The 18109-nt window shown below is 35.1% G+C and overlaps 1 protein-coding gene and 1 non-coding gene across 3 annotated transcripts; both read right to left on the reverse strand.

Moving 5' to 3' along the window:
• Nucleotides 1-250: 250 nt before the first annotated feature.
• On the reverse strand, nt 251-18109 carry Smp_136160.1 (hypothetical protein; the record flags this gene model as incomplete). 2 transcript variants are annotated; one of them, XM_018793939.1, is made up of 11 exons in its annotated part: nt 18034-18107; nt 17219-17322; nt 17124-17176; nt 17013-17094; nt 16824-16981; nt 16563-16788; nt 14648-14878; nt 12751-12873; nt 10349-10500; nt 6968-7061; nt 251-274 (listed from the first exon to the last, which is right to left on the reverse strand). In XM_018793939.1, the coding sequence occupies exons 2-11, from the start codon at nt 17306-17308 to the stop codon at nt 251-253; spliced, it is 1233 nt and encodes a 410-aa protein (XP_018648402.1). In that variant the 5' UTR covers nt 17309-17322; nt 18034-18107. The 2 variants fall into 2 exon arrangements, with proteins under 2 accessions (XP_018648402.1, XP_018648401.1); XM_018793940.1 differs by having other exon boundaries at nt 17013-17176; nt 18034-18109.
• Smp_tRNA_02374_Gln_TTG.1.1 lies at nt 11157-11223 on the reverse strand. Its single transcript has one exon. It is a non-coding gene (tRNA).

The following is an 18109-nucleotide window of genomic DNA, read 5'->3' on the forward strand; positions in this document are numbered from 1 at the left end:
AATTTCGCCAACCCACAAATTTATTTTGTGGTAATTGTTATGCTACTGATAAATGTAATAATACTATTTCCAATAATAAAAAAATAGCACAAAGGACAAAATGAAATCAAAAGTCACCTATAAAAAATAAGTTGTAGGAAAAATAATGTGAAAAAATCGTGTGCAAGAATAATACTTGTTGTCATAGTTGTGGCAAGTAAGTCCTCACTGGATGAAAGATACAAATTTCACGCAGTATCATATATTCCACTTATGGGTTATCCGTACCAATACACTGCAAACAAGAAAAAAAAAGAAATATTATTGAAAGGAAATATTTTTAAAGTATGTGAAATTAAATATATGTTCCCCCCGGTATATACGCGAAATAAGCTACTACTTTATTGTTTTTTATTTAAACACATAAATATTGGTACAAGGAAGCACCAGATAAATATGCGCTTCATAAATCTCATTTGATTTGTGTGAGGGCTGTGATACTGCCCAGGTGCCCAGACTGAAGCAGGTGGTTTTCTTAAGGGGCCACACCCCGAGCCTTTGACCTGAAAGTCTAGTCCACAAGGCAGTGGAGCATCTTAAGGAGATGCAAATCCATGGTAGCCGGTGACCAACGATTGGTTCATACGCCATTTGTTCCTTCAGGATACTGGAGCCCATGTACACCATTGGTTTGGAGTCAGGGTTTTCCAACCCCCCTAGGTGAACTTTCCGTGTCAACCAACCCGGTTAGAGCGCCAGATATTCGCTTTTCGTCCTCTCAATTTCGTAAACAACACCGGTGCCACGAGAAGGCAGTGAGTAGGACTTCCCTAGCAGAGGCTATATATTCGCGTGGCCATGTGAGAGCATTTTGAGAGGGAGAGCGGACTCTCCCCACTCTCGGCCGTACCAGGGCATTTGGGGGCAAGTGCACACATCACAAAACCTCGCTGAGTGATGGTGGCCTCGTGGTGTAGCTGTGATAACTTCGGACTTTGAAGCTACTACAGTTACTATTATTCGATGACCATCGAATTCCTTTTTTAATGAACGTAATGTTTCATGCTTCCCGACCATCAATTTACTGTACGGACTACCGGTAAATTGAATTTTGTTGGTGCCTGTGTACAAGATTCTAACAAAAACATTTGGAGTAAAGAAACCTGTGTGCGGAAATCGTCCCGATGTTGCTGACACCTGATTGAACAAGAATTGAGTGGTGGTCTCACCAGTAAAACATCGAGATGATATTACGGAACAAAAAGTGAATGATGAACTATGAAACGACAATGCAAATGAAGAACTTCACTAAGGAAGAACTTTTGAGATAACGGAAACGAAGAAGGGACAAGTTTATTGCCGCTGATGGAGAGTATTTTGATGAGGATAAAATTGATTTACGCTGAACTTCTTAAAGTGGGTTAAAGACCTTAGCGTAAGTATTGATTAGATAGATTACGTATATAACAACTTATTATGAACCATGTAGTCGCCTACCAATTAAGTTCCACATTCCGTTACTGCATACATATTCAAATGTAAAATGCTCAGTTCTGCACATGGGCTTTAGGATCCTAAAGGAACAAATGGCGTGTGAAACAATCGTTGGTCACTGGCTACCATGGGACTGTATCTCCTAACGTTGCTCCACTGCCTTGTTGATCAGATTTTTAGGTCGAAGGCTCCGGATGTGGCTCCCTAAGGAAACCACCTTCTTCGATCTGGGCATCCGGACAGTATCAAAAACCACACACAAATCAAGTGACTTGTGTAGCATATATGTATTCGGTGCCTCTTTGTACCAATATGTGTTCGAACAAATAAATGGATATCTGAATACTCATAGTAAATATGGATCAAATTCACAAAGCAGTGACGTCAATTCAGCATATGTAGTAAAAATACTACATTATGAATTGCTAAATATCTAGTGGATTGAATGAAGCTACCAAAATTAAGCTAAAACCCGTTGAATACGCAGGTGACCCTATATATTCAAATCCAACGTCATAAAACTTTTCGTGAACTTAAACTTAGGTGGATGTACAAGATCACAAATCAGTCCGTTGTAACTCCAAACAACTGCACGGAAAAGATTATCAATCGTACATTGATTTCTACAGATAACTTAATAAACAAGATCTAACCCACCGCTAGATTCAGCCGCTAATTTCGATAATGTTTTGGGTTGTGCGAACGGATAGCTCAAGAAACATTTGTCTGACCTTACTCATGAACAGTCATTTTAGAAAAAAAAGTAACTGCAAACGAATGTCAGTTCTTTGAAGTACTCTGGGTGACATGATTGAGGATCGATCACAATGGCGTAGGCGCATACACTCTTTGTCTTTCCTTAAACCGTGAGATCAAAATTACTTTATACCCTTCTTTCTACGAACTAATCTTTTCTCTCTGTTCATATCTTTATATGCGACCTTGTTTTACATATTACTACCACTGAAGCAACTGTTTCCATGAATCAAGTGTTTATCTTGTTGTGCTAATGAGGTACGGCAACTTGGATCGATAAATATGTGCCTGGTCCTATGCTGTAGATGATTGACTCTGAAAGGTGGATCTAAATTTGCTAATACTTTTTGAAATATCATTATCAGTAGAAAATTATGAGGCGCTTGCATATTAACAAAATTAAATTAAATAATATGACATTTTGAATAGAATTACGCCAGAAAGGTTAATAAATATTAACCAAAGAAAGTTCTCGATTAAAAATGGCTACCCCTTGATGGTTGACATTTAAATATCATAATGATTCAGTAAAATCTAACTCGATAAAATGTTAGTTAATTATCTAACAGTAACTATCATTTCAATCTATTAATCAAAATCTATCACATGAATCTGTAGTATCTTCTTGACCCTAGAAAGTGGTTGTTTTTAATGGCCACTCTAGCATCCTCCACAGGCAGTCCATAAATTATAGCCCCGCCTGTATAACATACATACGAATAAAAAAAACAGATGAATAATATCGTCTAAATGTCTGATATGAATTGCCTATTATTAAAAAGTGATAGCACGATATAGTTGGGAATAGAATTATACATTTAGTTCCATTTTCCATACATTCATGTTAACCTTTAGCACTGAGGAATCGTAAGATTCAATCTGTCTGCTCAGTGTACTTTTATTTTCCAGACATTCCAGGCTCAAGGTCACGTGATCACAAAATAAGTATGAGTCACGCTTAATACTAACTGAATGTCATAATTATTTGAACCTTAGTCTTGGTGAAATACTATTGGTCAAGTTTCAATGTAGCCACCAGTGTAAGGGACTCGACAGAAGGTGCACAACGCGCAGATGTTAGTTAGAAGTAGTTGGCAGATTACCATGAAACTAGGTTCGTAGCACACGTCAGGAAAACGTGATCGCAGTCTTGAGAGCAAATCGATTGGGACCCGAATAGCTCATTGTAACGTATTAGACTGCGGAGCTGGTGACACTGGTTCTAATTCCATAGATGTATATTTCTCCAAGACTCTAAATACGTCTTGATGAGGAGTGGCAACTAGCACAAAGTCAAGGCTCACGGTTTCCAGTCGACTGCCTCCAACTAACACTAGTATTATTTATGGAATATGACATGAATTAAACAATTAGTTTACAAAATAAATTGAGTAGTCCATAATTAGGTGAATGGGGTGTATTATGTTCACCTGGATTCATTCGTTCTAGAGGATCTACTTACAAAGACAATAGATGGGTCATTAAGAAGGAAACTAAACAGGAAAAAGAGATTGAGCAGGACAATATGCAAACATCTTTTTTGGCTTTGCTTCTTTTCATAGTAAAATAACAGTCATATGCTCATCAGATAGATTTAAAGAGGAAAATACTTTATGTACGGGGGAGAGTCTGTAAGCAGATACTTAATCAGGAAAAGAAAGTGAAAGGAAGTCCGAAGGTTAAAAAAATCTTTTATTGTACCACCATTTAAGGAGACCGGTCAGCTCCTCTTGCACTCATCAGTCTAACTGCCACTGTGAAGCAAATATTCTAGAGATTCCGGATCTATATGTCGTAATTTTTTGAAAAATGTATATGTCCTAAGTTTGGTAATCTGTTTGCAGCCTTGATTTGATTTTTGAATATAAGACTTGATGAGAATTAATCGAAAAGAATGCTCTTTGTTTTAGGGAAATATAATCCCTCATACGCTACCCAACACCGGTAGAGTTTTTTTCTCTATTTCAGAACTGCGGACATTGATGTATGATTCAGACTAAGCAAGTGATCTAGAATATAAACTGATACATACTTGAATCCAACGATTGTGCTAATTAAAACATCAGCAGTAACCAATGTCATATTGTATAACAATTACTACAGATCAACTTTAATTAAAAACAACTTTTAGTCTATTTGACTGAACATTCCAGTTCACAAGAATGCTACGGAGTAAGGAACGACGGGTATGGTCGTAGATGTCAACCCTAAAGAGTCTCAATACTAAGATAAAACATCTCCCTATGGCCCTCAACAGTCGTTTAACTAAGCCTACATAAACTAGCATTAAGTATCTATCGTACATGAAACGATAACACATTTAACCGAAAAACTTGATTGACCTTAATTAGACGAAAATGAACTTTTATTCTCAAGAAAATATTAGCATCTGTTACGTAACCAACCTAATTTAGTGCAAATAAATAAGATATAAAAAGTGAAAAAACTGTGGAAACAACACTACAATAAGATAAATACAAAGCATAATGACTAAATTCCAATAGGAATGTACCGAAGTGATCTGAATAGAACACAAATACACATCAACAAAAATGATATTTTCCAATCAATCAATTCTGAACCTATTTAATCATAATAGGGAGGTGGTGTTACATATATCAAGGAATGCTATATTAGAATCTAGAATTATTTTTTAAAATAAGTTTACAAGTTGAAACCACAAATATTTGATATGTGAGAGATTGTGTGATGAATAGTCAGGATAAATATATAGGTGAGGGTGTGTGAAAAAAAAAATGTATAAAATCAGTCCTATTGTTAAATTCGATAGTGTAATAAGAAGACGAAGGTTATCACAATCATGTGATATATCCTCGTAATACATTTTGAACAATGTGATCATAAATATACTTGTTAAGACATTTTATATGAAAGTACTACTTTGTTAGTAATTATAATTTTATGACCTGTATTTTCAAAAGATAATTGACTATTTATTTTGATAATGAATCAAGACTTCAAACTGCAAAATCTGATTAGCTAAGATGTAATAATATATTGTTGAATAAGCTTCACCTTACTAACAAACATAGTTTCTGTATATGTGTGTAGTTCTAACAAGTTCTATTATCTATAATATGTGTCACTCCCTTTTCCACTATTTTCACTTGATATAGCCTTTGGCTTACACGAGTCACTAACACTGTTTTAACTCTACTTTTTTATTGCATTTCATCTGTCTGATGACTCGTTACTCTCTACCTTTTATGAATGACCAAGACGGTCATATGATCATTTGGCCATGGATATTCAGTAGTTTAGGTTCTGATCGTGGGGATTTTTCGCCCTAGATGTCTAATTCAGGCAAATGTTATATTGTCTATCTATTAGCCTTTTAATAATCTCTGGTTTGAGGGAATGTTCTAACAAACACTTTAATTGAAGTATGAGTCTTAGCAACATTTTGAACGTATTAGTAACACACTAAGGCTCCTGGGTTTGCATTTAAACTGGATAAGTAACGAAGCACTGGTTTGCATCTTGAATCATACCATCATTAATATTGGTTTAAATATTGTCAAACGTAATTAATATACATCAAGAAAGTGAATAATTGTATAACTATAGCAAAACTCCTACGATTAATTTTGTCAAGCCCTTCAATTAACTCATTTGACAGTTATCGAAACAGAAACAATTTGTCTTTTTCTTTGTATTACTATGATCACTATCATATCTGTATAAACGTGTACGCTTGATCACATATTTCTCTCTAGCTTAAATGCTAATCGCTTAAATATCGCTCGATGAATCATTGCCTTTCCCACATATAAATGTGCTTGAATCTTATTGATTGCTTTGCCTTGACTTGCTTCGCTTCGCCTCGATTTGATTTGACTGAATCCACCTCTGTATTCGCTTGCTCGCGCACATTAGCCTCTCTTCTCAAATTCGCTTGACGTACTTGTGACTTTGTTATCTGTGCTATCCAATAATAAACTGTAATAGCTGCTACGTATTGCCTTCCGAACTCATACACCGTTTGGATTTATTTAATAACGGTTATCAGAGTGATTTATAAAGGAAACCTAATAAATTATCTCGAAGCCTAGCCACTAAATACCTTAAACAATTCTAACTATATGACTAGACTTTCTAAAAATAAAACCTGAAAACTAGCAGCCTAATCAAACACAGAAGATTGCTTGAAAAGAACGATCTATGACAACATTATCTGACACTGTATAATGAAAAAAGCAATGCAAACTACTCTTTTTTATCCCTTTTCTACTATCATCAACCTATTTTACAATAAGAAAGTGTGGAATCTTGGTGAATGTCTGCAGTTCAATACGAATTTACAACATAGTTTACTAATCAATAAAACAGTTCAATTACCAATTATTCCAGTTATTTTTACCCAAGACATACGCTGAGAGAAAGTGTATGTATATTTATAACCTAGAAAATCAGCGCACATATTGAGAAGAAAAATCCCCTTCGATAAGTGTAAACACTAGTATTGTAGTGGACGCTACTCATAAAGATGTTTGTAAGTAGTATGTAACCGGACGTGGAGTCAAAGTTGTAGCAATTATCGGACAGAGTGAGAAGTTTCAGCGAATCGAATAACGGAGTTGGTAGAATACTTGGTGGCCAGTCTCGAAGACAGTTCAGATTGCAGAACTTTTCTGCTTATCGTCATGTTTTACAGTATGACTAAAACAAAAGTAACTAATCATAAGATCAAATTGTATTCTATACAACAATGACTAACCTTGTCAGCTGTAGATGAAGTTGAACTTGTACTCTCTTGAGATCCCTGAGATGGAATACAATCATTTCCTTTTCTAGATAACTCTTTAACGGTACTGTATTAACAACAATGAAAATACATTCAAAAGAATTAATTTATTATTTAGAATGTTTTTTCTTTGCATATCAATATTTACAACTAACTATTAGGGATTAACAATAATCATTTGCATATCTTGATTTGGTGAAGAATTATAACTCAAGTGGATGATTTCGATGAAGTTTTGTTCTCTCAGTTGACTACTCTGTTTATGAATATGGAATTTAAAGGAAACACGGCTGCTGAAATCCTAAATAAACGGATTTCAAAATCGTTCGATAAAAACATTTTACGCAGTTAAGCTCCGAATTGTTTTCTCTAGCCGGCCCACCATTCTGGGATGTGTTAAGGATGGACTTCCACTTTGGGTCACATCAATGTGTATCTATAAATTTACTTGCTCATGTGGGGCACACAAAACGATCACTTTCCGAACGCATCTCGGAACACTATCCGACTTGGCTCTTAAAAGGAGAATGTAAAACAATTACTACTTCGATACATCGCTCCAAAGGACTCTTCTTTCAAAGCAATCTACAGAGTCAAAGGAACTGGATTGAAGGGGGAGTTGAATCACTATTTTATGCACAATCAACGAACTCAAGCCTGAACATTGCGTGCAGAAACGATTTATCCAACCTCTCATCCTTCCTTGGCCCTAATTTCACTAATGGGTATGTTTCTGGGTTTTTTTTCTTTTTCTGCACTTTTGTTTGATTATTATCGAATTTCTTTAGATTACTGTTTTGTATTTTAAACTCTAATCAGTTATTGTTATTACCTTATACAAGTTTTCTTAATTATTATTCAATCTATTATTATGACCTTTGTGTTTGTCGCTTTTCTTCACATCTGTCAATTGGACTATTATCTGACCCATAAATTACTTTCTTCCTTACCCCTTGATTAGTACGTAACCTCATTTGTTATTTATTCTCGAATCAACTTATAATGCAATCATTTCTATCCTCCTATAGACATATATTTTACATATATACTATATGTACGAATGTACAGCTTAAGTAAATGATTTCGTCGAAAAGGAAATTTTCTTCGCTGAGTTCTTTTTTTTCTTATTCAATGAATTAATGCAATCTTTTTTGCTATACTATATCATCGAATACTTAACTGATGAAAACCGTTTTCCAAACATCTGCATATATCCCCGAATGCCTCACGAAGTTCCTGTATGGTGTCAGTATCAGTACTACAGGCAGACTATATTCACTTTCTGATTACAATTATTCTTTGCTGATTCAAAATTACTACTTCGTCGAGTCTGGGGAAATGTATTCGATTGAATAAATTAAAAATACGTTAAAAGTTGGATAGGTTTAAGTTATTTTAAGGAAAAAATACTTAAGTATTTGTGTTTTAAACGAAATCTTACCTGCTATTCAAGTAATTTAAAGAACGAAACTATGCTCATCCCATGATATTCAGCAGGAAAACGGTCTCATCAGAGTCCGATCACAAGTATAGTGGTCATTAGATTTTAGAGCGTTTGGAAAACAATCTAACAAACCTATAAACAGACAATAGTCTGAACCAACGCTTTATATACGTACAAATGACTGAATTCTATTTGTTATCGAGAGGATAATTTTCATAATCTGGAAACGTTTGCTAGCAAAGTGTTCAATTTTGCGGTCAATTTACATGTATAGACAAGTGGTTTTGAGTATGAACTTCATTAAGTCGAAATTCAAATCTTAACTAATAGGAGCGTTTCTGGGATTAATATTATAGTATGACGATAAGCAAAATCATGATCAGTTACAGCTTGTTAATTAGAAAACTGCATGGTTTCATTTGTGTAATTGGTAAAAGATGACGTTGCTAGCACTGACTGTTGCGTAAGTAAATGTTCGCTCAATTTTTTTTCTAACCAAGCTCCTCTTACAGAGAAAGTTTTCAGAGAATTAGCCCCCTTAAAGAACTGGAATGTCAGAGCAATATGAATGCACCGTATTTTATGGTTTGTTCTAGGCTGCTTACAACTGTATTTGCATAACATATGTCTTTTATTCAATATTATACCATCCAAATACTACTGTAAACAGATGAAGAGCAAGCCCGACAAAATAGACTCAGATAATTTTGCTTCCATTGCTGTTAAGAAAAACACTTGCCAATCTGTAATCCATTATACACGTTTTTTACTATAGACTTCTTCCAAATCACATGACGACATCTTAACACAAATGAAAAACGCAAACACTAACATCAATGTAAATTACTGTAACCAATGTGATTAATCAACTAAGGTGCAAAATAACTGTTTCCATAGGCTAGATTTGATGTGTCATGCGGGTACGAAGGTCATAGGACCATATGAGTCACGTTTTGCCTCATGCACATACAATTTATCAATTGACCACACCATAGTTGTCGATTTAGGATGACTCACCATGTGGAACTAGACATAATTAATGGACATATGTCTAATTTGGTCCCTTAGCTTAGAAAACAGAAGGAACTTATGTTGTGTCTTATCATGATTTATCAACAGTTGGTGCCATCCGTGACAAAAGCAATTTTTCTAATTAAATAAATATATGTACAATCTAGTCAAGTCAAAGAAATATCTCAGCGACTCTATGTTGATCGATATTTTAGGCTTTCAGTCACAAATAACGTAACCCCTGAATCAAAATATACATCAACTCAAGAGTTGTCACTACAACACACTGAGAGGAAACCACAAAGACAGGAAATAAAAATGTATAAATGGTCATATTAGTAGTAGTAACAGAGGAAAACTAAACACATGTAATACAATTCTAAAAGAACTTTATCTCGACAGGAATATAAGGACTGTCTTTATCCACTCCCTTGTAATTGATTGATTCCCAACCATTGTCAATCAACGGTATTTAATGCCAGATTAAGATTATCTTGTGAAATTCAACCAAGAAATTCACATTATCCAGCATAAATCAAATGAACTAAACACAATTCGGTCTAATATACCCCTTACAGAAGTCATCTATCATAGTAAGGAATTGATTTTTGCTATATGAATGATGGTCTCCAAATTCGTTTAACGTGAACGTTGTTTTATTTGGAAAAAAACAGTTATAATTTGACAAGACACTGGAAAAAATCTAAAAAGATTGAGGGTATTAATCGGTACTACATTAATGCACTTCTTTTTAGTTTCCTAGGTGAAATCAGATAATGAAAATTAGATTCAGCCTTCATATACCTGATTTCATACATCACTAATTAAAGCATACGATTTAGATTGCCATTAAATAATTATGAAAGTCAGAAAAATTATGATTTATGTAAAAAACTAACCAATCAACAACATAATTTTCCAAATTTCGATAAAGCCTTTTGATACGTTTCAGTGCACGATTTCGAGAACGAGAACATGTCCATCTTTCAGATGTTAAAGCTGATAAATCCCTCAAGGTGGTGTTTGCTGACTTTACTTCTGGATCATCAGTCTATAAAAGTATTTGAGAAAGAAGAAGGAAAATATTTCAGGGGGGAATTATTACTGAAAAAAACAACCTTTCTTAGACAAACTGCATGATTGTTTAACACAAATGAGATAGGACTGAAAACTGTTCGAAAAAAGACCTATAAAAACACCCACTACTACAACTTTGTATCAGTTAACAAAAATCTCTTCATGGTTATCTGTATCAATTAGTAAAAACGATGTTATATAAGGTGATATTTATGCTTTATCAAAGCAACTAATTGAATCTCACCAACAAATATCCACTACTTTAATGATGTCTGACTTATGTTTATTGTCCATCACTTTTCTGTGAACTTTTACTGACGATATATCATTATCAATCCGTCTACAAGAGTAATTTATTACTAAGACCTTGCATGTATATGATAGGTTTTAAATACAGGTTAGTAAAGATGGATAGTAGCTAGCAGTGGAATCCAGGACGCGCGTTTCGTCTTATTTGGGACTCGTCAGCTGGATGTACCTGCATCTCAGAGTTCATGTTCACTCTGGGACTCGAACGCAGTACCTTTCGCTTCAAATGCCACCGCGTTATCCACTCGGCCACTGAGTCCTGATAGCCACTTGCTTGTGCAATGGGGTGACCAGTTGCTTTCCTAAAAACACCAATGGGAAGATCCGAACAAACAATACTAAGTAGATTTCAACTTCACCCCATCTCACAGGCAAGTGGCGATTAGGAATCAGTGGCCGAGTGCTTAACGCGATGGCATTTGAAGCGAAAGGTACTGGGTTCGAGTCCCAGAGTGAACATGAGCTCTGAGATGCAGGTACATCCAGCTGACGAGTCCCAAATAAGACGAAACGCGCGTCCTGGATTCCACTGCTAGCCACTATACATCTCTACTTACCATGCTTGTGAATTAAGGCTATATCGAGGCAATACGCACAGTATGCACATATGCCAATAAGAGACTGACCAGTTGCAGTCCTAACAAATCGATGGGAAGATTCAAACAAACAATACTAAGTAAATTAAATACAGGTTGTTGACTTCATAATGACAAGAAAATAATGACGCTAATGAAACGTATGTACTATTTACTTTGTACACATTCTCCAAACAAACCACATTGATACAATGTAAATGATAAAAGTCAAACATGAATTGTATTCAAGATACGTAACATTTTAGACATGCGGATATAGAACGGCAGACAAGCAAACGAATGACGTGACAACTGTATAAAGCATTAGGAATCAGGAATACACTGACAAGGAATAACAACGTGACTTAGTTTCTGCAAGTCATATAAGAAATACAGGAGGTGGGTCGACACATACATACCATTATGCACACAAGTATAAAATGTGATCAGGGTTAAAGTTGAGTAATTGATAATGGCTAATAAAGTGACAGGACTGATGGGAAGATTAAAATAATTTGCCCGTCTAAAAGTTAGGATAAATCATGGTGTGTAATAATAAGCATTGCTACATGTTAAAAGTAATATTACTAGTCGTGAACGTGTTTTGCAAAGGATTTTAATTTAAGAATTGGTCTCTTACGAGTAGATCCACTTGTTGACTTAGAATACACGGATGATGTAGTTCTGTTTCGTGAAGATGCTGACAAAAAGTATTCTAGTGATAACCTTAAGCAATAATTTAGCGATGTTTAGAATGGATTTTCCTCCTGCATTTAAGTGCGAAATGCTGCTTCAGGCCTGTCCATATAAATGCCTGAACCAACAGAGAGTGAAATAGTTGAGTCCAATGACAGTTTCATTAATACCGAAAGTCTCATTAGCCCTAGTGAGTTGATGTTCATCAAAGTCTCGGTCGGCCTCTACCAACTCACTTCATTTGCGGCGTAGGTGAAATGTTTATCTGCCAACCAAGGGGGGAGTATACTGCCTAGCAGTTCACTTTGTATTACCTTATGATTCTGAGAAATGATCTATAGAAGTAAGAGAAATGACAGGTTTTTGATCATAAGCGCTTTAGAAGCATGACTTGCGTACCCGAGTACCCAATGCTGGTTGGATACAGGGTATTAAGCAGATATAGCAAGTCGATTGGTGAAGTTGTAGATCGTCAACGAATACGGTAGTTGAGAGACATGTGTTACGTATGTCTAACAACCTCCCACCTAGAAGTTCAACGCTATCTGGAGTAAGAGTAGACCGGAAGAGACGATCAAACCAAAACTTGGGATTACATAATGAAGTTACTGACCATAGAACTAAATAAATTCTACAAGACTAACCATGGTAATGAAATATTTTCTACCGTTAAGAATAACAGATGAATATGAATCTTGACAGTCTTCATTTTCAATTCTTTGTATTTTACTAGGACAACTATTTCGTGAACTTGAACTCCCAGTATTCTGAAAGCACAAAACAAGAGTATGAACAAGGTTAAACAACCTAGAACTGTTCGTGCTACCATGATACATAAAAGCCTGTTGACGAAAATGTGAAAATTTATAAAGGAAATATAATTTTAAGATGGTTCTCATGATGGATCAATACATCACTTAGAGAACTACCACAAACTTCAGAGTATTAGGGGTAGCTCTTTCGTTGTAGTTTCGAAATCATTAAAAGTACACACAACTTCAAACACAATGCCCAACTAACCAATCGCATAGGATAATAAGAATTGATTGAACATGGACTGTATAAAATTGACTTGCGACAGACTGATTCACTGAGAGGTTTGAAGTCATTGTGTTTAATTTTGTGTGAAGTCATGTACATACACAGTGGTTGAGAAATATTAAACTATGACAAAATAGTGAGTAACGAAAGGATTATTTTCAGTTGATCTTCAACTTTGACAAAAACTATATTCAAAATAAAGATCTCTAGGTGATATATGACAGTTTTATGTTTTATAGTTGAAATCATAAGTCAATTAAAGCTGGACCACCATGGAAAACCTGGAAGCACTGGACGGCCGTTTCGTCCTAATGTGGGACTCCTCAACAGTGCACATCCACGATTCCGCCTCGCGAGCGCTTAAACCCCTTCTGAGTTTTATATTTTTCATACACAAATCATTTTTGTAAGTGTATTGAACATAGAAATATAACGTGATTTGCTATCTTTAGAAATAGGGTTCAAAAGTCCTACATGTATTTCAGTACAAAAAACTGAATACGAGAACTCCGAATTATTTATACACGGTAAATGTATTATATGAAACAGAAAAAAGTGGTTGTGAACTGAAACGATGATCAGCTTGGAAATTAAAGTGTTTGCTTGTATCTGAAGTAAATATGAATACGTAAAGTGAGCTCGATCAATAATAAATAAAATGAGCTAGATTTTTAAGAAAATGCATACTGATAAGCAGTAAAACAAATGGAATGTACCATAAAAAATCGAGCGTTTAGTATCTTACACGCTAATTGGTGACCGCTGATCCCTATGGTCGTTTAACATAAACGAATGTATCTCCCGAACAAACTAAACAATTGTTGAAAACTTTGTAAATACGATTGTAAAGTTAGGTTACAATACGGTAAACGCCATCCGTCTGTGAAGTCACTGACTTTTGGGATGAGCTGTGTGGGGAGATATGATTTTCATGGTTGTTGTCGACGCAATTGCCGCGAGCAGTGACTGGAAAGTTTGGGTGGTATGGCTTAGAACAGGTCACAGGCATTCAGCTGCATTTACTTTATTGAGACACCAAATTATTTTATACTTTTTATTCCTTAAATTTTATCCTCCTCTTTGAAACATATTTTTCAGTGTTTAATTGTCTTTACGATCACAGATACTGCTATCATTTTGACCCACTTGTTATTCACGTTAATTTCATCCTACTCTGTTTATATAGTATGGCAACCTAGGTTAATGAAAGTTTGTGACAGGCTTTATTTTGATGATGAATATAATAAATTAGCATACTTTTCAAAGGTATATTACATTATGAAAGGCTTTCGACTGAAAAAACCCAGGAAGTACTGAATAGCTATGCCGTTCTGGTTCATGACTCGTTAGTAGTACGCGCTGACATTCCCACTAGTGAGTCTGATTATGTTGAAGCCAATTTTCATTATGAACACCCCTTGTAAAACCATGTTTAAAATTTGAGAAATTCAACCGAGGTCTAATTCATCAAATATAATATGACTCTGGTAAACAACTTACTATTCGAATATTCGAATGATCAGATAAACTAAGTGACAACCTTCTAGAACTTATTCCAGTGGAACTTGCTCCAAAAGTATTGGCTGAAAGCTTGTGATCAGACTTTGCATCTCTTGTCGGACAAGAGCAACAACGAACACGTATTTTGTCAAGGCCAAAGATTGTGAAATTCTCTTGATTAACTGATTCACTAGAGCAATCAGAATATTTATCATGAATTAAAAATAAAGACTATATGACTTGACGAAGTTATAAAGTTGCCTTGATAAAAATTAACTGTAAGTAAACTAAATAAAACATTTTATAACGTGACGTTGTGGTATGAACGATAGCTGTACAGGACTAGCACTGGCCAGTCCATCACGACTCTGATGGAGTTCCATATAGTATGTAACTTGGCGGGTCTATATGCCATCAGTTATGATTCAAAATTGATTCCAGTAGCGATCCTTTCGCCGTTTCCTATTACACTCTCCGTAAAAGCGAAACGAGTTTATCCAACTGAGTCTTCTTTTTGGCTGTATTTTTAACTGAACTGTGTCTCTCGGTAAATATCATTTTCATACATTTCTTTATTGGCTGTACGAGCTATTTCTTCTTGTATTTATTTGTAAATGATCGCTTCATTTCTGCAGCCTATTTTTGGTCCCCTATTGTAACTGGGTTTACATGCTTAAATAAATAAAAGCACTAAATTTGAGTACAAATTTGAAGAAAGACTATCAGGATGATTTGATCTGACCTTTAATGAGAACTTCTGGTATGGTAGTGTATCAAACTCTATGTTTCAATGACATCGATACTCTTTGTACACAGATATTTTGACAATAGCCGTAACTGCAGTTTAGCGAATGAGATTGACATTTTGTTTACCATCACCTACACGAATGGTCGTTTTGTAGAACCATACGGCTCTAAATGATGGGTTTGCGTTTTGTGAATATAACAGTCTATAAGTAAATCACTTTCGACAATATATTTCTGAGCTAATCAGTAATAAAGTTGATCTAGTAACGACCGTGAATTTGACATAATTAACCACACCAATAGTTTAGCAAACAGCAGTAAGATTTGGAAAGTAGAGAAAAACGTTATTCTCTAGAAAAGTCAATGGTGTTAAGAGTTATGTATCACCACACATTATAACTTGAACAAAAGTTACGAATGATATTTTGATGAACAAAAAGTTACTAGAGAACAATTAAAAAGGCCTTGCAACTCAAGTTAATGAGGGATACCTAGATCTCCACTATTCTTAGTGTTTTGAAGACGTTTTAATCATACTTTAGGATAAAACTGGTTTTTATCCACACAACTCATTTTAAGAACAGATGTTCAGAAAATCGTCAGAGTTCCTAGATATTTGTTGATCTATACACTATATTTGACATTATTTCAGCATACCTCATTCTGAAGATAAGCGCTAAACAGATTCAATAGTTCTGTTGGTCTCCAGTTAACAGACCGTTTTCATATACCAGGAAACTTCCACACGCACATTTAGAATGACTCACCAGGAAAGCATTGATGTCATCTTGCAAATCCGAGATCGTACCTTAATAGGAAATAAACTGCCGATAACATAACTCTATTACTAAATATATATTAGTTGATATGTATAATGTGAACGTCTGAAATAGATTTCCTATTTAAGGCAGCACATTAAGTTGAAACTATCTTTGTGGTTCGACCCACGAGAATAGCAGACTACACATTTAACAGAAAGCTGAAAAAACAAGGACGAACTTTTAGCGTGTAGAACAAAAAAACGAATTGCAATTCATAAAAACCATAAAAACAAAATAACTCACTCATTCTTTGCTTCGAGAGTTACAACTAACTCAATCTCACCTCGAGCTGTTAAACCAAAGCAACTGTTGTAGCAGCTAAGTCTACAATACAAAACTCCTCTCACCTCTGGTAGTAATGATATATCCGAATCGGCAGTGCTAGGTGGAGCTTCTGACTTGGAGTGAAGGAGATGGAGCACATCAATAGGTGTGCGGACAGTGATTTGGTCACGCGGGCAATTCGACAGGGTGCTGCCCAACACATACTCAGAACTTTCTCCAAGAATTTCAATAAATGATTTCCCCTTTGATATGTAGCTACCAGATGTCTGAATCTCGTGCTTTTTGCATCTATAGTATAGAATCAAAAGGAGAAATTTTCAAACCTTTGGACAACTTCACCACATTTTTCTGCATACGAAAACAGTGGTGTAATTCGAATCCAAAAATCCATAGGAGTTACTGGTGGTCGGAAAGAAAATGTAATCGGCCAAACACGCATAGTAGTGACATAAACTTTTTGTATTGAGTTTGTTGTGATAACCTAAAGAAAATGTTTACCAAGCTTCACCTACTTGATACGAGTAATGACGAGATCTATTTGGTGGTTCCTCAGACACCCAAACCTTATAACAGTAAATGCCAGAAAATGGTGCTCTGTTATAAAAGAATGAGTGGATACTTACAGACTACTATAAGATCTGTTTAGAAATTGCACAATTGGAGCTTTGGACATAATCTAAGAAAGTGAGGAGTATCAAACATTTACAACTCATCTTACCGAACTGGTACGAATAGCCTGTTCGACGTCCAGTGATAGCTCATCGTTATTCTCTTTATCATCATCTATTAATTTGAATTTCGTATCCATTAGGTCTGATTACTCTACGAATGTTAACAAATAAGGTTTACTCAATATTTGCGGTAGTTAGTGAACATAAATATAGAGTCATGAGTCAGAACATTCCACAAAAGTATGTAAAATTATCAGCAAGGACTGTGTAAAAAAGAACTCATTTTCAAGACTTTATAAAGCTTCGTTCAAAACGCTTTGTTCGAAATATGGAGCGAGTATTATAATCACTATTGCTATTGATGGATTTATTTATTATATTTTTGGTAAAACATAGACTTAGCCTAAGGTATTTCGACTAGTTTCTTTTACAAAAGATAAAGTGATATTGATAACTGCGTAGATATATACATAAGTTAAAAAACAAAACGACCCAAAATTAGATAAACTGTTTTTCCAAGCATATTTAAGTTTGTAAAATCTTTTTATTTAAAAATATCCTCAAGAATACGAGTTACTGATTAGATCAATTCCATCAAGCCTTACATAGGGCGATGTACATCGCAAAGTTATGAGTAAAACCCTAATCAAACCACTGATAACCATAAAAGGTACATTTCCAAAACTCTACATGTTAATTGAGCATACGCTAATTAAAGCAATGCGATACTCAATCGTCTTTTTGGATGTATACCAATATCTAGACAGCTGAAGTTAATGCAATTTATAGGAAGTTCAAATATTATTATCCACTGAGCTTTAGGAATACATGAAAAATTACTAATCAGTCATGAAGTAAATACATTTAGCATAACCTATAATTGTCACTGGCCATAACGAGGAAATACAATACAAAATACACCCATCGCTTTTATGCAC

The sequence above is a fragment of the Schistosoma mansoni genome, chromosome 1 (assembly GCF_000237925.1).
Source record: "Schistosoma mansoni strain Puerto Rico chromosome 1, complete genome".
Classification (NCBI taxonomy): domain Eukaryota; kingdom Metazoa; phylum Platyhelminthes; class Trematoda; order Strigeidida; family Schistosomatidae; genus Schistosoma; species Schistosoma mansoni.